Here is a 25,304-nt window from a genome sequence, read left to right on the forward strand (position 1 = left end):
AAAAGTTGAGGGCAAGAATTGCTATAAAAAATTCACGGAGAACTTTGATTAAAATATAATGAAGGGTTTTGGGTTCAATCAACGAAACAAACAAATTAGGACCTTATTTTTATTTTTATCAAGAATAGTACATGGATGATTGTTGTACATTCAACATTGTAGTATGTCATCATCAGCCATAGATCTGAAACAATGCAAACAGAACACAATTAATAGTTGGTGGTTGATAAGTAGGTAATATCTAGTAAAACATGCTGTTTTGTGAAATCAGTAATACGATCAACATTTGAAGTGTTGTACGCACTTTCAGTCCGCCCGTACATTTATCATCATAATTATTAAATATTTTTTAGCAGCATATGTATCTCGGTAAAAAAATCGGAGATAAAGTTACCTTATTGATTATGCACTCAGAACACAGGCACCTCCGACAGCTTTAATCTTGTCTTCAGCTTGTTTGCTAAAGAATTTGGCCTTGACAATGACCGGTTGTTTGGGCAGACGTCCTTTGCCCAAAAGTTTGTAGTATCCCTGAAAAAAAAATGAGTTCCCATAAAGTAAGATGTCTGTTAGCCAATTCGGTTTTTTTTTTTTTTGCTATAATAAAATAATCAGTAATGAACATTCCACATGGATAGTGTTGTACGCACTTTTAAGTCCGCCCGTTCGTATAATCATATATGCATTGCCTTGTGATTCGAAAGATTTATCATACGAGAAAGAAAAATAGATTAGTAATATAATTGACTTACAGCCTTGACAAGATCGATGACCGGAGCCTTGCCATCGGTGGAGTTCTTGTACTTCAACCTGGTCTGTTCTGACACAAGGGTCCACAGCTTGTCAAGGTTCAAGGATGGACACCATTTGGTATTTTTGCGCAAATGGTAATTTCTCATACCAAGCTGGAAAGGAAACGAAGGCAATGTAAGAAACTGAGTCAATATTTATCACCTAGGAAATACTACTCATTTACAAAATCAGAATGGTAAATACATTCAATGTAGTTCAGGTCGTCGGTGAAAACATAAATCTCATCACTGGTTATCATGTAGAAATAAAGGTATGAGCGATGAAACTTTCACATACCTTTCCAAAGTATCCTGGATGGTACTTGTCGAAGTTGATACGGTGGTGGTGCATACCTCCAGCGTTACCACGTCCACCAGGATGCTTTCTGTGCTTACCTGTAAAACACAGGTGAGTTAGAATGAAAAAGATAAAAGTTCACCAAATGATTTGATCTAGGAGCTCTGTTGTCAGTCTAACTAATGACAGTTTAGGCATCTATGTATAGATTGCAGGAGGTGATTAATCGTACAAAGCTGCAGGAGAATGCTCTCGATGTGTGGTAGGAATGAGAATTGTAAAAGGTTAGAGACTCACCAATTCGTCCATGACCGTGGCTGACGTGTCCACGAAGCTTCCTTGTCTTCTTCTTGTGGGTGGACTGAGAACAGAAGAAAGAAAAAACGATTTGGTAATTGACGTTATTATATCATATTGTTGTTGTTTAGCACGCCCGTGTACAACGGGTCAAGAGGCTTGCGATATATCTTTTATTTATTGACTACGCCATGAAAACACCGCGTATATAAAATCGAGAATTTATCCCTGATAATCCTGGGTATACAACGAAGTTACTTTACGTCGTTAAGGCACACGGATGCTTGTAGAAAATAGTGGATTTGTAATCAATGATCACTTAGACACGACACTCACCATCTTGTATCTGGCGTGAAGAAAGCAAAGCCCGGAGAATCGAAACCTCAGTAGCCTCCGTGGATTTCGCTAGCAAGAGATGCGACTCGAATGCTCACAATATCCGGAAATAGATCGCCTCTCGTGGTTTGAGCTTCCAACCCGTACACTTACCCACCTGAGGCGCAAAAACCGATTGTTGATATTGTCAAACTGTAGAGATTAAGCGCAGAGGTCATCGTAGAGGTCATATTTATGCGCTAGATGGCAACAGTTGTCCCGGTGGAGTGGGGCAGGCACTCGCTCTGCTCGCGTCGAGAAAGCAGGGAGCTTTCGTTTATAACAGCATCAAGATGGCGGAGGACCGGTGTAGCGCTTGGAAACGACGCACAAGATCAGCGAAGACTTCCACGTTAACGAAATCTTTAATTGTGCAGTTAAATGTGTTTGTGTTGTACCAGACAATGAGCCTGAGGACAAGGGTGTTGATTTGGCTTCAGGTGAGTCTATGATTTAACTCAGAGGGAATAACATTCTGGGAATGAGTAAGAATTGATCCAGTATTGAATGCTACTTTTGAATCGAATTGATGATTCGGCGATCTCCTTAGCAACGCTCCATCTTTTGTTAGAGGGCGCTACGTTGTGTATAGGATTGTTTGAATATTAATATGAAAATAGTCGTCGTAATTTACATTTGCATTATTTAGTCGAATAGTATTGTTACGTACGGGACTGTACGTACTACCGATATATCACATCAGAGATTATATATGAAAAAATTTATATAAATCCACGTCGTTCCGTAAATAATGGATGTAAATAGCGTACGGCGTTACAGGTGAGACGATGTGATATTCGCCAGTTCCAATAACCGCTCACATATTTGCGAGAAATTATTTCGAAACGCGATATCAATTTTCACGTACTAAGCGGATGATTACAAATGGATGTGACAAGTCAGCGTTTTTCGGTAGCTCATGCGGTTCATCGACGTATAGAACGTCGTCCGTCCATGATCAATTCACAGGTCGATTTTTTTGCGAATAGGTCGGTGCTAGAATTTCTGTAAACCATCGGGTTTGATCTGATTAATCCATCCCTAATGTAAAAAATTATATAACGTTGAACTTTCAGCGTCATAATTTCTTCGACTAATTGCAAGCCCGTGACAAAATCTTCTCCGACAGATGATCTATCTCTTTTCTCGCTTTATGTTGAACACAAAGAGGGGGAAGGCACCTGTCAGGTAGCCTTAATTGCCCAACATCTCGAGCGATCGAAATTCAATTCGGTCCGATTACAGATCGACCGATTCGATGCTGTAATTCAACCTCGAAGTGTTTTCTGTACACTCCCGCTTCTACTGACAAATGGGTATTACATACCTCTCTCTCTTTTCCACGTGTGACTTCCCTAGTAACAAACTTCGGAAAGTTATTTTAACGAAATGTCCATTTTCCCTCGATTTGACATTCACCTCTATGACGATGACAACTAAGAAAACAATAATAATAGTAAAAATAATTCCGTGCAACCGATGCGCGAAGTAGGAGTGAAAGATGGAATACAGAAGTGATCTCCGCATCGTCGCCGAGTCCAACGACCTTGTCCCCTCGTTGGTGTTTTTGTCATCATTGAAACGGTCGGTTGTTCCGCGTGGGCACCCTAAATTCTACAATTAGATTCAGAATATAGACCCGCACCATGCAAATAGCCAGGCCTATATCTATATCTCCTCCACGTAGCTTCGGGACGTAGTAAAATAATAATGCGGGCGAATGTTACCATACATCACCTGTTGCTCGAATTTTCTTCTACGCGGTATCAATCTCGCACGCGATTCGTGGGACGGGTATTCGTCAACCCTGACAATTCCTCGAGTCCAAGCGCTTCCGATCTGCAGGTTTGCAGCACGTTGTCTGTATATCTTCTATAGCTCGACAGAATCGGCTATCGACACCGATGGCGCGATCGGTTACCGAACAATCGTTCTCCGAAGGCGTGCATGGTGCGTGGTGACTTGTGGTGCATTCCTTCGAAGGCCAACAGCAGCAACGGCATAAGCAACCGATGTCGAGGGAGCGCCGAGAGCGTTTTCTTACACGTATAACGTACTGTCGTTGTGTATATCGTACACACCTACATACGGGATACCGACCACGTAGGTATGCACCATGCCGCTGGTGCAGTATACGCATGCAACAGACCTTGTGGCCCTACAACGAATCGGTAATTCTCCTCTTGCGCCTCCGCATTCGTCTTTGCCTTTCCCTCCCCCCCCTGCCAACTTTTTTTCTCCCCTGTGAAAACACAAGACGCCCTTTCTCCACGCATCTACGATAGTTACCGTGTTTCGATTTTTTTATTTTATTCTTTATCTCGGTCTCAGATTATGATTCTCTCTGGAGCGGAAGCGCATAACTGGGCGTACTCCTTCGTAAGGCAATAACGGGCCAGTGTCGCCGCCGGTCTTTTCGTCACTGAATTCGTAAGATCTTTCGCTCCACCCTGCACCACCGCGTCTCTCACATCGTTAACATTCAGACAGGTAAGAGCGACTCCCGCTGTCGCTCTCCGATGATATGCCGTAATAAATTTTTTAACCAACGTACGTTTTTAATATTGGGCTCGCCGTAGAGGCTCACCGTGGTTATTTATGTTCACTCGTCGTATGTAGCGATTGTGTACGTAGTTTGAAGCCATGGTAAATGCTGATATACCATGCAGGATGGATATTGTCGGACGTGACGCGTTCCCGCGTATTCGCGTTCTTCCGCACGATCCTCGTGATGACCGTACCTTCGCGTCGTACGTTGCGTAACCGCGCCCTCTTCTTTTCCCCGAATCTCAAATGTTGTCGATATACGCATAATATCGGAGTACGTGTTCGGTGGTACACCGTCCCATTTCAACAACGGATCTCAGCGACACACGACGTATGTTGAAGAAAAATATTACATTCCTTCGTCGCTTCTACCAACTCGACGTAGAATAATATCATATTATTGTACCCTGACTTCCTGGCTGTACAGCCGAATAATTATTTGCGTCTGTATGAAATTGTCGGACGTATTGAGATCTCCGGTTGTCGTGTACGAGAAAGATTCGATTCGGAATCTGTGCAGTTGAAAGCGAATACGCGAGATTGATCGCTGATAATTTCTGTGCAGATGACGCATCGTAGAGGTCACCCGGGCAAGCGGGATTCGGGTGGAACTGCAGCCTTGTCGAAGACATCGAAGATACATCCGGAAAGAAGTCGTATTTACAAATACTTGTTCACCGTACGAGCTGCACCTGAGTTGCGAGGAAACCGTCCACGGTAAATATACCTATGTAATACTTCTCGGGCGGGGGGTTTCCCCATCTTTTTCAAATCACCCCACGTATCGGGTGCACGTGCACGTACAACATCTCTTGGAGCAAGAGGAGCGAGGAGGAAGAGTCGTAGGAGCCGGGAAGGGGAGGAGGAGGAGGAGGTGGTGCTGGTGGAGAGTTGGTACGCGAGTTGCTGCCGCTGCTGCTGCTAGCTGTAAGTACGTAACAGGAAATAATGCTGTATGAATATTAAAAAGGTGCTCGGGAGTACCGCGAGCTTTGCTATGTGTACCGACCCGATGCAGATGATGATCGTGGGTACTCGTCGTCCCATGGACTGAGAGGTTGTAAGAAAAATTATCGGATACCGAGATTCGTGTCCGTGTCAAAGTCCGAGTTTATTTCCAAAGAACATTTGTTTCCGCGGAATCTTATTGATTTCGCACCTTTACATAAGTATGATAATCGAATAAGGACAAAGCTCAGTGTCCGGTGCGGTGCACGCGGATGATTTTCGGGCCAGAAGACATGCCAGCTGGCGTTGTAACAAAGGTGCCACACCCTGGAGGTGATCGAGATGGGTGGGTGTCGACGCGTTATCGTCGTACGTTCTTGTACCTCGTACGATCGCGAGTCGAAGCACGGATCGACTATCGGTGCTCCCGTAATACTTGGAACAAGGCGACACTGGTACCCTGCACACCTTTCTTTCCCACATAGCGCTCGACGAGGATCCACGCGCTTCGCCGAGGAGAAGACCATCCGAGAGCTACCGATCGTCTTTCCTAGGCATTCCCGCGATTTCCACTCAGGCGTGTCAGGCAAGTCATCATTTTTTCACCACGTTACGCCATTTTTTTTAATCGCCATAAGTTCAATTGGGACTAATATCGGACCCCGATCCACTTTGTAGTCGTAATCGCAGTAGTTGCCGTTTTTACTATACGGAAATACCGTTACCGGCCGATCGGTGCAAGCCCTACTTCTTTTTCTTGAATCTATCGAAATAACGAAGATCGCGGCGAACCTCGTCGTTATAATCTAATTACACTCGTCAACTTATATGTATAGGGAGTGTTTGAAGTTCGAGGTGTTTTATTCGTAGACGAGTACACGCGACAAAAAAATCCCATCACCCGACGCCCCCTTCTTGCCTCTCCGTTCCTCTCGTCAGTCCTGTGCAGTTGCTGCAACGAACGGGAGGTATCTAACCCGCATGGCTTAGCACAGCGTTATTATTATGGGAGGGACTGGGCCGCGATATCTCGCGGACAATGGAGCCTCAAATACGCACCGCACGCACCTTATAGCTACTCGATGACAAGCTGGTCACGCCGTTAGCGTCACGTATCGGGAGGCTACAACTGCCTTACAACACATTAAACTTAGATCGAATACTAATATTTTTTTTCCGAAACATCAACCTCCGTGCAATACGACGAAGACGAATATTACGGCACGTCGTGTACATGGAACTTTTCTCTTCGTCCGTCGACCAAACGAACGAATGACTTTGAATCAGATCGCGTCGAGGCATTTTAAAACTTTTGTCACGCCGTACGGACGACCGCGCGGGCACATGATCTTTCTTCGATTCCACACACTCGTTATACGGGCCTGCCGAGGTATTGGTTACACGCGACACGGTGTGTGCGCACTTCCTCGACTAACGACGGTTGTAACTGGTCGTTGTATACTTGTGTTTCTCAAGTACCGACCTACCTCCTCCAACCTCTTGCCGCTCAAATCCACGCGTACTTACGATTAATTATAATCGCTTGTAGTTGGAATACGAATAGAAATCCTCCAACGTGCGGTCTCGTCCTCTTGTCCTCCCGTTGCGGTTACGACCTGAAAAAATCGCTACGTCGTACAAGAATTCGACGAATTTTTCGTTATCTCGTTTCTTCATTCATTTCTCTTTGTACGATATTTCGCGCGAGTGCAGGAAAAATATTTTCCCACAATCGCGGGTCGGTTAGAATTCGAGTACGGGACGAACGAACGAACGGATGAAAAATTGACGTAACTCATATTTTACACCAAGTGAGACGAACGGGGAATTCAGTCGCTGTTGCAGTCGCTTGTGCTTTTTCTTCTGCTGCAGCAGTAGCACGAAACGTTGAACGCTGAGAATTACCGCATGCGATGCGCAATTAGTTGTCGCAATCTACCGAGAGAAGCAACAGAAGTAACAGCGACTCGCGGTTCTCCAGCCTCGCTTTCTCTCACGACTCGGCCTCGGATCTAACGATTAACACAACGATACTCGAGACGAAAACCTCGACTCCGGTGTGTATTATATTATACATGTATGCCATAGGAAGTAGAAGAGGTATAAAATCTATATCCCAATTACGTTTACACGTCCACATTTCCGACGAGAGAAGCAACGCGATTCTGCCCCGCAACGGTACTCTGTCGTAAATTGTAAAAAACACGTCGGAGTTTCGTCTCGAAGCATCGAATGCGGATATGCAATGAAACTTTGCTGTTACATCGACGATCCAATATTCGAATTCGCGATGGGCGCAAGAAGCGTTGTCCACGACGATCCATTCGGGAAGCGTCGTAAATTTATACTCTCGTTCGAAATATTTGTTCCCGCACTTCCTAACGACGGACTATTATCGAACGTTTCGCTCAATATTGATCGAACAGTAACGACACGTAACGATATCTGCGTACGCCTCGCGGACGAGCCTCCGGATCATTTTTTTTCGATACCATCGATTCGATTTTTTTTTTTTTTCGCTACGTACTCACCGGTAGGCATACCCACCTGTTCTACCGTTCGCGATGACGTATGTATGTAATTTTTACACACGGTATATGGTCAGTCGTGATGTGACCTATAGCTTTAAGGCGCATGCACGCGGTTCACCGGTCGCGAATGCGTGATCGAAGTGGATTGGAAACTACTGTAAATACCGAAGAGTTGCGTCGGTCGATGGTTAATACCACTACCGGTATCATATTAGCTTGTAAACTGTACAGATATATCGATATAACGTTGTTGCGTTCGTTAACTTACGTTTTATCGCTAATAGAGTTGCGTAACTTACTGGACACGCGCTTAGTTTATTTATCTATAGTAAAACATCGCCATCGCCTATCGCGGAATATCCTGTATCGTTATCTGCGGCTTAAATCGGCGGAAGGGGTAAAATTAGGATTTCGCGAGATAGGAGCGACCAGAGGAGACAGCTGCAATCGTAATCGTTCGCGCGGATGAACCGAGTAAGGTCAGGGGAGGTGAGCGCGAGTTAGACGGTGTTGCGCAATGGCAAACATGCGTCGTCGTTGTGCCATGTAACGCACGATACGCGAGGATGCTGCGACTCGACCGACGTGCGTAATATTAATTATCTCCAATCGTGAGAGCGTCTCCTCCTCGACGATCGTCCGGGTCAACCCCGTCGGGTTCGTTCCATTCGTCGAGGGATACCACCGTGCTCCGGATTATCCCCCGGTGGCTATACCGCGGATAGGTATGACGCGTCCGTATCGGTTATTCGTCGATTCAGCATGAGCGGGGGGGGGGGGGATAGAGCGAAATGTCGACGAGGCGTACCGTACGGATTCTTCTGGCCCTTTCTCTCCGCAATATTTATCGCACGGGCGATTGTGGATATCCTTAGCCGCGCGACGCGACGTCGGCAAGACGAAGGGAAACGTCGCGTGTCCTATGGGTGTATTCGTCAAAGTTGCGGTTACGCGTATCGATCGGTCTCCTTCCGATTCGCGAGGATCACACCAGACGCGAGATCGTCGAATTCGATCCGTTTAAGGTAACGCAGAGCGAGCTTTTTTTCATTCGGGCGTGTGTCGTACGGGTGGAAAAGTTGTTGCCGGTTTACGTAATAAAGAATCACCCCGCTTTGAAACGCGAAATGAAATACCGCAGCCTGTACATTACGCAATGAAGCAAAGCCTGTATTATTCTGGGTTAAACAACATTATGTCACGAGGAAAGCGAGGTGGATGCGATTGCGTAACCCGGTCGTGTGAGTTACTTCGTTTCGTTTCAGACTCAGACTCAGACTCTTCGGATTATAAGCCAATGAGTAACTATACTTAATGTACCCTACTACTGGTAGTCGTCGTGGCGTGGAAGCTGATGCCCGATGGGCTGGGAAAGGTGCCGCGGCGGTGGCGGCGATTCCATCATCGAAGGGGGGGGGGGGGGGGGGGGGATACGATCGGAGGATGCTGCGATACCCGTATAACCATACCCATAGCCGTACCGTGACATTTATGAATGAAAGTTCTTGCTAACGATACTTAACACTTTGGCGCGCGAGAACTTTACAATATAACCGTGCGGTAGGGTACGACTGTTTCCTACCGCGGAATTTTATATCGCGTATACATACGTATAATATGTAATGAACGCGTAACCGATTGAGTAATCAAAATTTTATTACGCAACTCTCCTACTCGAGCGACTACTGATTGTGAGACAAACCTTTTATGCTACCTTCGCATGACGTTTCAACAGTTCGACCGCGCTCGATGCTCATATATTCGCGGCTCGCTTTTTACAAGTGGAAGACAAAGAAAGAGCCGAACGGGTACCGCGAAGAAGGAAGTAATCCGTTCGATTTTCGGGCTCGAAACTTACGTTGGATCGAGTCGAATCGAAACCAGAGAAGAGTTTCTGGTGCGGCATTTCCGTCGTCGCCGCGAGACTAAATGAGAAGACACGGTCTTCACCGGTGACGAAGGTATTATAAAGCGTCGCGGTAAAAACGAGTCCCTGAGATATGCGCCGCTCCGCACAGGAAGTCGGTCTTGCTCGGGTTCTCTTCGTTTATTCGTTGTTATTTTTTGCCTATTTTTATTTTTATTTCATTAAAGTCGCGATCAGCTCGAGTGACCACGAAATCGGGGTCCAGTCGAGTCGCTCACCGCGCCTCGCAGGTATATAATATACTCCGGGGATTCTGTTTCGCCTCTTGAAATAATTCACAGCGTATACGTACTGTAGGTGCGCAGCAACAAACCGACGTGACAATAAGATTTTTATGTTCCGTCCGAGTGTGTATTACGGGTATACCTGTATCGTGAACTCGTAGATAGGCACACAGGTACAGGTGAAACACACGTAAGCTATGATACTCGCAACAATTTACTAATAATGATTCAGCTGGAACAAATTAGGCGTACTTCCGCCGTTAGAGTCGAACACGGTTGGAGGTGCACCAGAAATCTTTTTATGATATCCTCGACTCGGTTTTTATCTTGGTTTAAGTCGGTTGACCGCGCGATCGTACCATTAACTGAATATAGTACCGTTCAAAAAAGATCCAGAAAAGAGTACATAGGCACGGGTATGTAGTATTTGTATACTTCTGAGATTAGATAGAGTGATCGATATGTTCTCGTCAGGTGTAGGGAGGGAAAGGATTATTGAACCACGATCGGGTGAATCGGACCACTCGTTCGGAAGTACGTTGCTTGTCCTACAGTTTCCCGGGTAATTGTCTATTTTATACCTGCACGGTAATGAAAAAGAGGTAAAAAAGTTCAAAGGCTAATAGCCTTTGAAAAACTTGGATTTTGCATGAAAATCAACTATGTTTTTGCAGACTTCCATAGGGTCTTCCTACGTTGAGCTGGGAAATGCGAATCTGCTAACCATATTAATTTATCCGTTGAAATGATCGAATTATTTTCAATTTTTCACTTCTCGAAGCAGAAAGAAGGAAATATTTCCATGAGAAAAATTCGTAGCGTAATTTGACTAATGAATTTGCGTTTCTGGGGTCAAAATTTGGCAAAATTTTTTTATTTTTAAAAATTGATCGTATGGCACTTTTCTTACGTATTTTGACCTCAGGAATCCGAATCTCGAAGAAAAATTGATCTATCTCTAAAATTGACCGAGTTATCGCCAATGTTCAGCTTTTTGGGGTCAAAAATAAAAAATGAATTTTTTGGTCTATCTTAATGTAATTTGAGCTCAGAAATCCGTATCTGGAAGAAAAATTGATCTATCTCAAAAAATGACCGAGTTATCCCCATTTTTTCGCATTTTTTACCATAAAAATGGAAATATCTCGAAGGGAAAAAATCGTAGCTCAATTTGGACAACGGATTCGTGTTCCTGGGGTCAAAATACATAAGAAAAGTGCCATACGATCAATTTTTAAAAATAAAAATTTTTGGCCAAAATTTGAGATTTTTCCAAGGGGTACCCCTTACGATTTTTTCAAATTTTGACCAAAAATTTTTATTTTTTAAAATCGATCGTATGGCACTTTTCTTATGTATTTTGACCTCAGGAACACGAATCCGTTGTCCAAATTGAGCTACGATTTTTTCCCTTCGAGATATCCTCAAATTTATGCCAAAAAATGCAAAAAAATGGGGATAACTCGGTAATTTTTGAAGATAGATCAATTTTTCTTTCGGATTCGGATTCCCGAGCTCAAATTACATTAAGATAGACTAAAAAATGAATTTTTTATTTTTGACCCCAAAAAGCTGAAAATTGGCGATAACTCGGTCAATTTTAGAGATGGATCAATTTTTCTTTCAGATTCGGATTTCTGAGGTCAAAATACGTAAGAAAAGCGTATTAAACCCAATCGAAAAAATGATTTATTTTTTGCTCAAAAATCGAATTTTTTTTTGGCATTTCGAGAGTAATCTTACTTATAATCAGCTCAGGAATCCAAATCTGAAAGCCAAAATCATCTACTCTTGCAATCGATCGAGTAATCATCAATTATTCGCTGTTGGGAGCAGAAAAATTATAAGACATCGAGTGGTTTCAGTCGTAGACTCACTTTGTTTTTATCGCAATCCATGCATGGGTCGAAATATTCGGATTTCTCGGTCTACGAGGGAGCCTGAGTTCAGCTGGAGTCAGGTAGCCACGGGCGCGTGGTTTGTTGTGGGGCGTCACCTCTGCTGAGCCCCGAAGGTGACGTCTCACAACAAAGCGCTACGCTGCTGGCTACGCTGACTCCAGCAAAGCTCGGGTTTGCTGGTGAATTGAGAAATCCGAATATTTCGACCCATGCATGAACTGCGACGAAACAGATTGGGTCTACAACTAAAACCAATCGATATGTCTTGTAATTTTTCTGCTCCCAACAGCGAATAATTGATGATTACTCGATCGATTGCATGAGTAGATGATTTTGCCTTTCAGATTTGGATAAAATATTTTTTTTTTACCCAAAAATCGAAAATTTTCCAAGGGGTACCTCTTGACGAAATGCGACATAAACCTTCAACTTTTGTCGCAACCACTTGATTGTCAAATAATTCGCTACCTACTCCACTCGAAGCATAAACTGCTATCACACACGTTGTCTAGTCTACTGCTGTATAAAATTCACCCAATGTCGCATCGTACGAAATGAACTCTGCGAAATGTGAATGAAGTTAAAAAATAGCGGTGAGATGTGTGTACTCAATTCCTATGTCCACACCTCGTTCAGATATTGACTCCGAACTCGAGAAGTTTACAGTTCTCATAGTCTCTCGGATGATAATCATCTCTCACTACCTCCATGTATGTACTTCCTAATTTCCGGTTACGTGGCGAACTTATCTTCACGAATTTTTAAGATCCGCGAGGGCTTTCGCATCGTTGCATCCTTCGTGGTCAGAAATTTCATCTTTGTCGCTGTAGGGGGATGCAGTTCGGAAGGGGATCGAGAAATTTGGTGAATAGCGTGTATGGGTAGCTCACGTAGGCGTGGACGGGGACAGGGGACGGAATATCCGCAACGGAGGGAACTTCTTCAAAATGAGGATCAAGGGGAATCATCCGTTGGGATCTATAACGCCTCACTTGTCACCGTACGTCCGACGGTCGCGTTGATTGTTCCCCTATACATACAGTCGGCGGCGATGACTCTGAAATTTTTAGTTACGGGTTCCACCGGGTTTCTTAAGGCGCGAAAAATATTCTCTAAGAAGACCCGGCGGCGCGTTGTTCGGTTAAGTTTTCTACCTGAAAACGCTCCGCTCAGAAGAAGAAGAAGATGTGATCGCTTAAGAGCGCTTCAGGAGCTTTTGTCCGAACGGTGAAAGCAGCAGGACTAAACTATGCCATTTACATTCGACCCTGCACAGGTTCATCTTGCGGATTCTTCGTTTTCCCGCTCGAACGATCGCTCGCCTGGATTATTCACCTCCGTCCGGCCCCCGCTCTGGAAAATATACGGACTTTGACGGGAATTTTCGACGACGTTTTGACCGAGATAAAAACAATGCGTGGAAAAGTCCGCTTCCACGGGAACCGATGATCGTCGAACGGAAACGCAGCACCTTTAGCGATTTAACGATTATAAATAATCCGGTCTGGCCGATGTAGGCCATACCAGTTCGCACGCCGTGCATTTCGTATCACGGAGATGGTCCCACGCGTTGCCGTCGTATCGTAATACAACCTACAGCGATTTCGACATTTTTTATTTCAAGTTATAATATACGGAATTACCGAACTTTTGCATCAGCCGGTGTAACGGGTAACAGGCCGCTGTTTCGTCGATTCGAAAAATGCTTCGTCGAGTCGACGGTTCGTGGGTCGGCTGTTCGAAGAAAATTTCGAGCACTCGTGCTCCGATAGAAAAACGAAAGTTTACGGTCGCAAAGTTTGAAATATCGAACAAAGATCGGTCTTCGATCGAAAGAGAACATGCTCTCGGGTACACCGATCCGGTCTTCTTTTTCTTCTTCGTCTTCTTCTCGGCTCGGTATGAGTTCGCGCGAGTTGCAACATTTCCCCTCCATTTCCCTCCCCGATAGCCATTAGCCTCGCTTACGCAATCCACCTCGCGAGTTCACCTCTCGGTTTGTAGGTAGGTAAGCTATATACGAGTGGATGAACTTTTCCACATCGAGGACGCTTATGAAATAATCCCCAACAAATACCGGCGGATATAACGCGCCTCCTATACACACGTATATATACCCACCGCTGCCGTTGGTTCATCGCCATGGGAATATACGTATGTACATACGCGGATACGTCGGCGACTTATCTATCTCGGATTAGACGACCGCGGTCCCAAAGTCCTCCCGATAACGGGGCAAAGGCACGTCTCGATGCCTCGCTCGCAAGCGGAGGGTCTCCGAAAGCGGGTAGCCTTGACACGGAGGCATCTTTTTGCACGGGAGTACTCTTCCTTTCTCGTTTTCCTTCCACCCTTTTCATCCGAACAGCGGCGGTAATATTATTGCGGGACGCGGCCGTTCGCGAACTAACCGCGTAATTGTTGCGCAACCTCGCCGCACGCTCCGCTGAAGAGTATCCTAGATGCCGAGGAATTACGCAATCTTTCGCACAGCGGGTACATCCGAATTACCCGTTTCTACTCGACGATTCTTTGCATTCGGAAAATCATTTTACGCCGACGGCTGCGGAGGTGCGGACGAGGTACCGCGGCAAATATTCAACCTATAATAGACATAAATCGCGACTCGAACCAACAATATTTCCCCCGACATTGTGTACAACTCTGTAACGATCCTTTGATCCCGTAGCCGAATTTTGTATAGGAAGTCGGAGCACAATGCCCGAGGCGGGAATCCGTTGCGAGGTATTCCGACGGAGCATTCCGAGGAGCGACGATGTGTGCGCGTGTGCGGCGTCTAGGGAAAATAGACCCGGACAGGTTTCGAATCCTGTGGGAAAATTCCGTTGCGCAAACCGTTTCGTATCTATTCCTGATGTTATTCATTTTAATTCCATCTCCCTATCGTCCGTAGCGATTCGAGCGGACCTCGCCCCGATCTCCCCGAGACGGTTACGACTCGACTATAGGCGAACGAATCCTAGAAGTCTACTCACCTTGTCCTAGTTTTATTTCGTCATCGGCGGAGTATCGGCGCACCACGCGCGTAACACCTTCGATTCCTCCTCCGAAGGTATCTCGTCGGAATAACGGATCAACGTAGGAACGGACGCAGATCAAATGCAATATCGATAGTTCGCTGCTTCCTGTCCACGAGAAAAACTTCGACCCGTGCATCGTATCAACGTTGACCGTAGGGAGTCACGAGCCGTCTCAATACGAGCATCTCGTCGCGAGAATAAAGAGGCCATTGGAGAAAAAAAATTGGAAATAAAATAAAAGAGCAGAAATGGTTTAATCATCGCCCACTTCGGTACGGCCGCGGTCGTCTTAGCACGGAGTGCGTTTCGTGGGACCGGGAATGTGCCTCGTTAAAATATCACCGGCACCGCGAGGTATACGCGATTTGTTTTCGGTACTACTCACGTTATACCCCCGCGTCGTGCGTCGTGTTACATGTGCCTACGCGTACGTCGGAGTGCACGTCGTCCGCGAACACGTGTGCCCCGGTTTTTTTTCCTCCTCCTCTTTGGTCCTCGAGTTCCAAAGTTTTTTCTTGCGTTCGTCCCCTCTTTTTTCTACATCTCCTTTGGTTCGCTCATTTTTTGAAGGACTCGTATAATGTAAGGAGGCACGCACCCTGACCGACGCCAACGTCGCGTTGGGTGAAAAAGAAACCTGCAACGGTCGTCGGGTCGGTGGGTCGACGGGTCGTCGTATAGTAGGAGGGGTTCGTTGTAGGATTCGTGGGAAAGCGGGAACGACTGCAGGGAGGGCGGTCGGGATGATTCTTGCGCCCGTATGGACGCGCGTGTGTGGTGGGGCCACCAACACCGGCGCGCCCTTGACGGGGATCGTAGGAAAAGGCCTTCCAGACTTTTTGGAGCACGGTTACCCGGCGCGGCGCATTGTCCGACACACGACCAAATTCTCCCCGAGGGGTGTTGCCGCTGCCGCTGCCGATGCCTCGTCCCCGCAGCGGACCGGGGGCGAGAGGGTGGACGGGGGATAATCCCCGTAGCGACGCACGGTACCTGCAGGAACGATAATCGGGACACCGGGGAGATAACGTGTGCCGTTGGGACGCGGGGGACGGAGGATCGTAGTCTCGTATGTTTCGTCGTTCGTACGATCGTCGATCCTCCTTCGTCCGGAACGGTATGTTGATATGCAAAGCGAAACGATCGCCCTTCCGGGACCGTCTCCCCGTGCACGCGTACGTGTGAAAATATCCTCAGGAATTTTCGGAGCAACGGGTAGACGAGGTTTCTTCTTCGTGAGGATCGTCCGACGTCCGTCGTCGAATCTCTCCGTGCGGCGTGGCGCGTAAACGGAAATCTCCCGCTTTTCAGAGGTGGCCCCTCTACGGAATATCTTCGGTCGCGATGCGGACAACAATGCCCGGATCCCACTTTTTTTCTACCTGGCCGAAAGCCGGGGGAGGAATTTTTGGAAATCTTCCTTCTCCGCAGGCCATACGAGGATGATTGCGCGCCTCGTTCCCATGCCTCCCTCGGGGCACCTGCTCACGAAATTTGGCGCCGTCAGGGAACGCCCAGAGGTATACACGGAATAAAAACCTAGACCTAGATCCTGTGGCTCTACGACCCAAATAATCGTAATAATATAATGGCAGCTCCGGATCGGATTCGGGATTGCGGATCGTATTGCCTCGCTCAGCCTCCCTTGATAATGTCGCGCGCTAGACACGCGTCCGTGGCCCATAATTATGCGACCCCCGATCCCCGTACGGTACGTTTGAAAAGCAGCTCGATTTCGTTATACGTTCATTTCCATTCGCACGTCGCTTCTCTTCGCGGAGAAGGAAGGGCAAAGGAATCGTGGAATCTCCTTATTGATTTGCGTTATACCTCGTGGGCTGGTGTCGTGCCTCGAGGTTTTTTGTAGATCGTAATCGTCGACCGGTAGGAAAACGACGATGTGCGCCGCGTAGACTCTCGGAGGCTCGAGCAATAATAATTAACATCGAGCGTGATTATTTTGTCGGTGTCGTTTTCTTGCCTCATATCGATTTAATGAGGAATAATCGTTTCGTCGAATCGGATGAAACGCGCGTCCATGTGATCCGGGCGAGGGTAGAGGTCTCGCGGTTGACGAATTTCTGATTCCAAAGACCTCGATTAATCGTGAGCAGAAGCGTAGTACGCGGCGTCGGAAGAATGCGATGCATCGAAGCGGAGTGTGCGGTAACGGTAGCGGAGAGTGAATGCCGGACCTCTCAAAGGTCCACACTTGATCGAATTAATTCCTCGACCCCCTTCAAACGGCTATCGGCGAGAGCGACGCGGCTAATCACCATGGGAAAGATAAAATCACTTCTTCGCATGCGGTGCGTTCGACGATTTTATTAAACATGTACCGGACTCCAGGGTGTTTATTCGTCGGTTGAAAATCGAGAAATTTTAACCATTTAAAAAATTACGGCAGTCGGCACGGAGAAGGGATTCCGATTAGAATTAATATCGACGTTCGAAACTTTTATGGAAGGGCGAAAATTTTCGGCTCGATTAATTGCGCAAGTCTCGACTTTTAATTGCTGGGAATCGGGTACGCGGCTATTCGGGTATTCGCATGTATTACGTCGGCAGAGTTCGTACACCTCGACTCGCAATATTCCCGCTCGCGACGTCGGCAAAAGAGAAGAAATTTTCTTCGATCTTACGAGCGTCGAAGTGACGAAAGGAACGTAATGTTATTCCATAACTTACCCGCCGTCCATAAACCTCGATTTCTGCAATATTGACGCGCCCATCGAGACTCCGTGGAACACACGGTCCTAAATGTCATTCCCGTATACGTATGCGTATTCTGCAATACTCGGAGTTTCGATAACTCGGACGATTTCGTTCAGAAATATCACTTGCGTGATTTCGATTCGTATCTTCATCGTCGTTATCGAACATCTCTTCCGTGCCTCTGGGCTGACCTCCGTTCACCTTGGCGGACCTTCAAGGATTTCGATGATTATTTCCTCTCGCGCCGTTGCTGCCGCTCTTCCTGGCCATGTCCGTTCGCGAGATCTCCGTGTTTCCCAATCGAGGAAGCGGTTTCACAAAAAACCTAAAATTCTCCTCTTCGCGCATCGCGCAACTGTTCCGTTCGCACGCAGCATCCAGACGCGTGTGTCTGAGGCACGTAAATACGTACCGGTACGTAGCTCCCTCTCAATGGACCTCGGCGACGATTTACTTTGAAAATAATCGAGGTGACGCTTCGTATGTTCACGAAGTGTAATAAATTTTATTCTTTCAAAAGGGAAACACGGTTAGACTTTCGACGGATTAAAAACACGAGGTGGACTCGGTTGCAGTTAATCTCGTTAACCGTGGATTGATTTATGCGACGATCGAAAATTGCTCAACAATTTTTCCACTCTGTAGAATGTTGGAAAAGTTTTCGGAGCATCTCCGTAATTCCAGTTGGCGATCGTAGGAGAAAACGTTGTCGGAGATTCCTCGTCGCTTCGCGAAATCTCTTCCGCCGATTCCCAATAAGCGCAAATATTATACCTCCGTCTCGCTATTTGCATATTATCGGCAATGATATTTTTCTCTCTCGTTTCTCTGTGGGAAGTGCATACCTAACGTGTATCTAATAGACCGTATGAAAGGCGTGAACTCGCGAGACTCGTATATGGTTTGCCTGGGGTGATACGCGCGTAGCACTCACACACGTATCTCGGTAAAGGACTCCGCGGCTTACTTCCGGTCGTTTGGATTCTGTAATAAGGAACAGGTTAGAGCGGACTCGTTCCGAGATAATATACCTACGCGAACGAGCTCCGCAGATGTGGTCAGCGTACTAGGGTGTGTTGGTGATCGCGCACACATCCGCGTACAGCGCGTACACCTTACACAGCCGATCCGAAGCTCGCGTCCGCGCTGGATGGACCGCGCGGGCCGCGGGCCACGCGTTACCTTCGGACAGGAAGAGGAACCAGTTTTGCTCGCCAGCTCGCGTATTTATCGCCCAGGGCACTCGAATCCGTTTGCCCCGTTCTCCGTTCGCGAACAACGAAGTAGCCTCCGTTCTCCGTCGTCTCCGTATTCAAACTCTACACGCGGTACGTATGAAAATTTTCATTCCAACGGATCGTCGAATTTCGCGATTACGCGTATCACAGGGATATTTGCTCAGTCGGACGCTTTCGCGGCGAAAACTGATTCGGATACCGAATCCTATCGCGATATTTCCGACGGAAAGACACACCCCCGTCCAAAGTGGGTGGTAGTCGTCACGCGTGTGTTCGGACGTCGCATTTTGGATCGCGTACGAGAACACCTCGCATTATCTCACGTCGGATGTCGAGAATATTAACGGTAGGAGGTAGAGTCTCTCCGCGGCCATCACGCCAGTTCGATACGAGCAAGTTGGGCCAACAAAGGTGGGCCGGCATCCTCCCCCGAGTTTCTTAAAATCGAGCGAAAACCATCAATGGATTACTTTTTACCGATACACCTTTTTTCGAGGCTGTTGAAGCGACGGGGAAAAAAAGTAGAAAGAGCTTCCTGCTCGGTCAATGGTATGTATGACTGAAAAGCGAAGGCGAGTACGGAATCTTTGTGCGGGGGTTCAACTTACTTTTGCACGGTACACAAACAGAAATGAAGCCAGAGTTTTAGAGAGCGTATTATGGAGATCATTGTTCGATGGGCGTATAATGCGAGATCTCTCTGTTACAAAACGCCAAAAAGGTACCGCGATTCTTAGCGTACATTGGGAACATCTGAATCGTTAGTGTTGAGTTCCTCTCAAAGGATCATTGTTCCGCACAGTCTGTCCGATTGTACGGCATCCCTACACGAATCTACCTCGTCACAATCTGCAGTGGAATTAGAAACAAGGCTCTGCGTAGGGTTTCTGGTGACACATTTACACGGGCGTGCTCGTTCGCCGGGTTAGCCAAGAAAATCGAACGATTCGAGTTCGTTTTCGATTATTTTTCTCAATATCGTTACCCCCGCCGATAAATATCCTCGCCGTTGTATTACGCCGAGATTCCTTCGATCGCCTCGTTATTTTTCGGTACAGTTTCGCGGCGATCTCGAACGTTTAAACGTTGGCACGAACCGCGGCGGCTCGGTTCTTCGGGCGAGTTGAATTTAATTATCGTCGACTCGAAGGTGGCACAAAAAACGCCACCACGAGCTCAGCCTGGGTCGGAGGGAGACGACGATGGCTAACAATAAAACCGAGCCGCCGTCTTCGAAATCGGTGGAAAAATAAAAAAAAAAAAAGGAAGAGGAAGAGGAACAAAAATGGGAGAAACGAGAAACATTTTACGGGACCTGCTCTTCCTGTCTTTACAGATATCCTCCGAACCTTCTCTCGAATTACACCGACGCGGTTAATGTATAAACTGCATGCCACAGAAGTCGCTGGAATTAAAGGCGCACGCAATGATCGCCGGCGAAACTAGCAACGGTCGCACGATGGTAAACTATTTATAGTTTTCCGTACCACCTTGTAGTCAAATACAGCTAGACCAGCTATAAAGCGACTCGTTTACTCAACTTATCTTAGTTTATGGGAAGCTTCTAGCGAGACGCACCCGAGCCCTGGGGACAAGAACGTGTAAACGAGACAAGATTCATTTCGACATTTTTTTCAACCCAGAGCTACGCCGGACACCTTGGAGCTTAATCCGACGGTGCAGCGAACGGAGGAGGTATTCCGTCGGAACGACGCGTACTCCGTACGGATAAACCGCAACGTTTTCTTTAACCTCCGACGATCGTTCCGGCACATGTCGCTCGCGGCGATACCGCACCGCAGCGTTCGGACCTCGGCGCGCGATTTTCCTTCATCTCTGGACTTCCTTCGTTACACCGGTTCGATAATACGTGCGGTATAAATAATGTACACCCTCGATCCGTTATACGCTCGGGTTGATCGAATGATTGATCAATTAGCAGTCGTCGTTGGTGTCGTCGTACCGTAAGCCGCGATGGAGAAAGGTGCGATACCAGGTGATTCGGTGACGTCACTCGTACCGACTTTGCGACGTGAAGGGGGGAACGGAGAGTGACCATTTGCGGAAGTCAATAGGCGAAACTAATTCGAATCATTTGACATAGTGTAACTCGTCGGGCGTAGAACGTGGAACGTGGAACGTGGAAATTCAATGAGGCGGTGGAGAACGGTGAACGTCTGAGGTCTCTTCCGTCCGCACAAGTTACGAACGCGCGGTCACCTGTTCTCTCGATTTCGTTCCTACCCAGATTTTGCGTGGGAGAATCGGTTTCGGCGCGATTGCTCGATCGAATTTCCACGGCGTACGCGTACGAATGAATCTCCGAATCATAATCTCCGGTCCCCCCGATCTTCACGGATGATCCTACCACGAATCGTTCGTATTTCTTATTATTTCACGTATCCCTGAACGGCGCGCAGGGTCTTCGCCCTTCTCCGCGTTCGACGGAATGTGCGGTAAGACGAACAAGACGGGAGAAAGGTGAAGGAAAATGAAAGAACGAAAGCACAAAAGAAAATGGTATATACGCTGCAGGGTGGATGATGGAGAGAGAAAAGGATTTAGCGGGGAGAATTGAATAGTCGAATCGGAGGTTTTCTTTGATCTCGAAGTCGAGGGTGCGGTGCTCGTACTCATACCCGATAGAGCACCACACGGACGTGCATGAGATACGCCCACGATAGAACAGCCCCACATACGTGCAGCTTCTCCGTTCTATCTTCGTTTTCTATTCAAGGTGGTAGCCCACCTTCGGGTGTCTCGCTTCTCGGGTTCGAAGTATCTCCTCGGTTTTATCCGGCCAAGAGATCTTTGGACGAGACGCGCCACCTCGGGGGTTTCCCCCTCGTCTTCCTATACCTCCTCTGAACGCACAGCTACGAACCGATGCATTTAAATACCGATGTGCCAAAACGTGCGGCGAGACGGGTTGAAATGTCGAAGAGGCTCGAAGAGAGGGGTGATATTTTTTATCGCTCCTTTGCCAAGCAGATTTTAACCTTTCGATATTTTGGGTTTAATCAATTGTCGTGCTCGTTCTTACTTATGGCGGCGATTCCGCAGAATCTAGTCGCAGACGGTTATTCGGTAGGCGACGAGGTAGCCGCTGCGCTGCTGCGGCCGCTGTCACAGGCACGGTGTCAAATTTCGAAAGGCGAAACCTGTAATAACAGCGAGGCATCTGCCTCCGAGGATTCCACGAGGATTCTTCTCTCTTCTCGCTTACTCTCCGACGGTGTCTTTTTCTTCTCCTCTCCTCTTCCATTTTCTGCCCCGCTTTGACTCCCGTTTCTCGTATTCTTCCCGCTGCACCATTTACGTACTCGCGTGTCCTGCGCTGTCCTAGACCGGGATCAGGACCTGCGGGGCAGGACCAACGGGAGATTTGGACCACAGCTGCACCCGAACTCGTCTCATACACCCGAAGCGAACGATCCTAAACAAACTTGGTGTCAGGTTATGGGCTCAGGGTATATAAATATAATATATCCGTGTCCGTGTAGGGGCAAAATTTCGAAGAAGCTGCGCGTAGGTGTCTGAAAAACTCGGATGCCCGGGTTTTTTCCAAGTGGAATTCCCTCTTAAAATTCATCGAGTGCGCAATAACGAAGCGAAGACTTTCGCGTCACACGCTACTGCGGATCGTATTGCAGAATACTCTTTGACGCGAATATCGTATGGCGACACGTTCGACGATTCCATCTTATCGATTGGAGCATTCACGAAGCCCGTCGAATTGTAGGAAGCAGGTGCGCCGCGAGATGAGGAATTGGGAAGTGAAAATTATTACATTCTAAATCGATTGCGTCGCGTTTTGATCTTATTGTTGGTAAACGTTGCAGGTAGGGTAGGGAGGCGCGGCAGGTTGAAAAGGCGATATCGATGGAAATTAAAGAAATTGCGGAAACCGCGAGGATTTTGTAATAACGGGTCGAGACCGGCTACTGTAATTATACCGAGGTCTTGCGAAATAGAGTCTTGGTCAATCGCAATGAGGAATAGACTAGCCGCTGATATTATACATATACAGCGGTGGAAGAGAGAAAAAGAAAGAGATTTATCTCGTATGCCGGAGGGGGAGGGGGAGGAGGAGGAGGAGACTGTGCGAGTGGCTACCGATGCCTCTTTGAAAACAGCAAAAGTGTAAACGTTGCAGGCGATGACGTTGGAGGGGCTAGTGCAGAGTCGTAAGTCGCAATATCGTATCGTCGTTCAATATTTGAAAAACATTGGAGCGATAACGCGAGTGTACTCACGGTACGACCCGTACGCGAAACTTTGAATTATTTCGCTCGCTTCGGTGGATTGCCGTGCGGCAAGAGTCGAGAGACGTCGAAAGAACGAAGAACTCGACGCGCGTCGTTCCTTATCAGCGAAGTAAGACAACTCGGAAGGAGATGGATTTTTTTTCGACGAGAGGGCCTCGAGTAATTTCGTGAGCTTTGGTTTTCGGTACGGGTCACCCCGTAGGCGACTGACGCGGTTAACCACGTGCCGTAGCTCACTCGGAGTCGGAACGACGCAGCGGTAGGAGGAGGTTCGGCGTTGCGACGTCTTTTCCGCGTGCCTCCGAAATACCTCGCAGGGCTCCGTAAGCGCGCGACCTCGTCGCCTCGGCTCTCTTTGTTCCGCCATCGCACTTCCTCGCTCGAGACAACCTCGGCTACGAATGCCCGCATGCCTTACCACCGACATACTTCCATCCGACTGCTCGCGGCTCGCGAGGAACTCGTTCGATTCCAAAAATAATAATTCCCGTCATTCTCTTTAATTACGTCACGACGCTCAATAATACGGATATCCCTGCCGCTTACTTTCTGCGCTTGTTCCACGCTGTAACGACGAGTGCGAAAAAGTTTAGGAATTTAACGTCGTCGTTACACGCTCGAATGATTTCAAATTTCATTCGGACACTCGTATCTTCGGTTCACTACTTCCGGGATCCACGCGGATCCCGGCGGTTGGTTCCATCGGACATTCGGACCCGACGACCGCGATGTCGCGTCTTATTTTCCCCTCGTAATTCCAATCGGTATCGTTTCTCTTTCGCAGTCTGTCGCCCGGCCAGACCTGGACCGCGGCGATCGCTGGGATTAATACGTTAATTGCGTATTGCGATCATGTGCAGAATTCGAAGGAGCAGATTAATTTTACAGCCTCGGATATTCCGCGGTATGGGTAAAAAAAGAGAAAAGAGAGAAAAGAGAAAAAACGCGCCCATGCCCCAACTGGTATGTGGCAACCGCATCGATATCTTTGTCCCTCGGACACGTACCACCCACTTCAACGACCCATGCTCGGTCTCGGATTATTACACCGCATATCCGCGTATATTCGTATAACATTATACACGCGGCGTTGATAATATGCACGGACGTACGTATGTAACGTGCATACAAGGGAAGCTCGGTAATACGAGACGAGACGAGATGAGACTGAGACAAAAAAAATTTATTAACACGAAAAAAAAAGTTAACGGAGCAAAGGATGCAATGACCTCCTCCGCTGGGTACGCTTGCTTATTTGTTACGACCCGCGTCCGTCTTTTACAAAAAATAATCAAAAAATAATCTTGGAAGCGGTCGATCCGAACAAACTGGGGAATCGCGATATCTGTATTTCCGGTTCGATTGAAATTAAAATGAAAACGATCGGGGCGCAATTCCTATCAATGGCGATCCTATGCGCGGTGCAGCGCTGCGTCTGGTTAAAAATATTTACGCCGAATTGCGATCGCGAGGCCGCGAAATAAAAATAAATTAGAAAAAGGAAAAAATCCGAAATTCTTGATATCGATTTACCGAATGGACCGGTTGAATCGGACGATGAAAAACATACGTACGAGTTGCTGGAATCGATTCGATTCGTGACGCATGACGTTGGCGCTCGAATATCATCGGAAGCGTAGAAATTTCTCACTCGTGCAAAGACCGAAAGAATCTCGAGTAGAATAACATTCAGTCGTCGGTGGACGGAATCGGATCGACGGAAATTTGGAAAAATAACGATCGACCCGCGAAAACCCCCCTGACTTCTGTAGCGATACGGAAATAATGCCATCTGCTCGTCTCTCGAATATATCGTTCCGCATACCGGAAAAGGCGACGCGCGGTAAATTTTTTCTCCCAGCTCTCGAAGCCGTTGTTCCTACAGAATTCTCTCGAGCTTATCGTGTAGTTGTCCCCGGGTGGTGCGCGTGAAGTGGGAAGGAGATGCGACGTTCACCGGGGTCAATTGACTCGGCACAACTGACGCCGTGCTAATCAAGCCTCGAGGGCGCGAGTGCCTCCGCATTACGTATTGTGCCTTACGCTACACGTACACCTATGTCGATCGACGAGTGTGTCGGTCGGTAGATACGTTCTTCGCGTGTCTCCTCCTCGACCGCGTGCGCTCGCTCACACATTCAACAATCGTTAAACGTACCCAGGAATATTACGTGCGTCGCACCGAGGCGACGAAGACGAGCGG

The 25,304-nt window shown here is 47.3% G+C and overlaps 1 protein-coding gene across 1 annotated transcript; it reads right to left on the reverse strand.

Moving 5' to 3' along the window:
• Nucleotides 1–95: 95 nt before the first annotated feature.
• Nucleotides 96–1,811, reverse strand: LOC105694110 (60S ribosomal protein L27a). Its single transcript, XM_012414486.3, has 6 exons — nucleotides 1,723–1,811; nucleotides 1,387–1,450; nucleotides 1,090–1,187; nucleotides 753–905; nucleotides 395–531; nucleotides 96–184 (listed from the first exon to the last, which is right to left on the reverse strand). The coding sequence occupies exons 1-5, from the start codon at nucleotides 1,723–1,725 to the stop codon at nucleotides 403–405; spliced, it is 447 nt and encodes a 148-aa protein (XP_012269909.1). The 5' UTR covers nucleotides 1,726–1,811; the 3' UTR covers nucleotides 96–184; nucleotides 395–402.
• Between the last annotated feature and the right edge of the window lie 23,493 nt (nucleotides 1,812–25,304).

The sequence above is a fragment of the Athalia rosae genome, chromosome 5, assembly GCF_917208135.1.
Source record: "Athalia rosae chromosome 5, iyAthRosa1.1, whole genome shotgun sequence".
NCBI lineage: Eukaryota > Metazoa > Arthropoda > Insecta > Hymenoptera > Athaliidae > Athalia > Athalia rosae.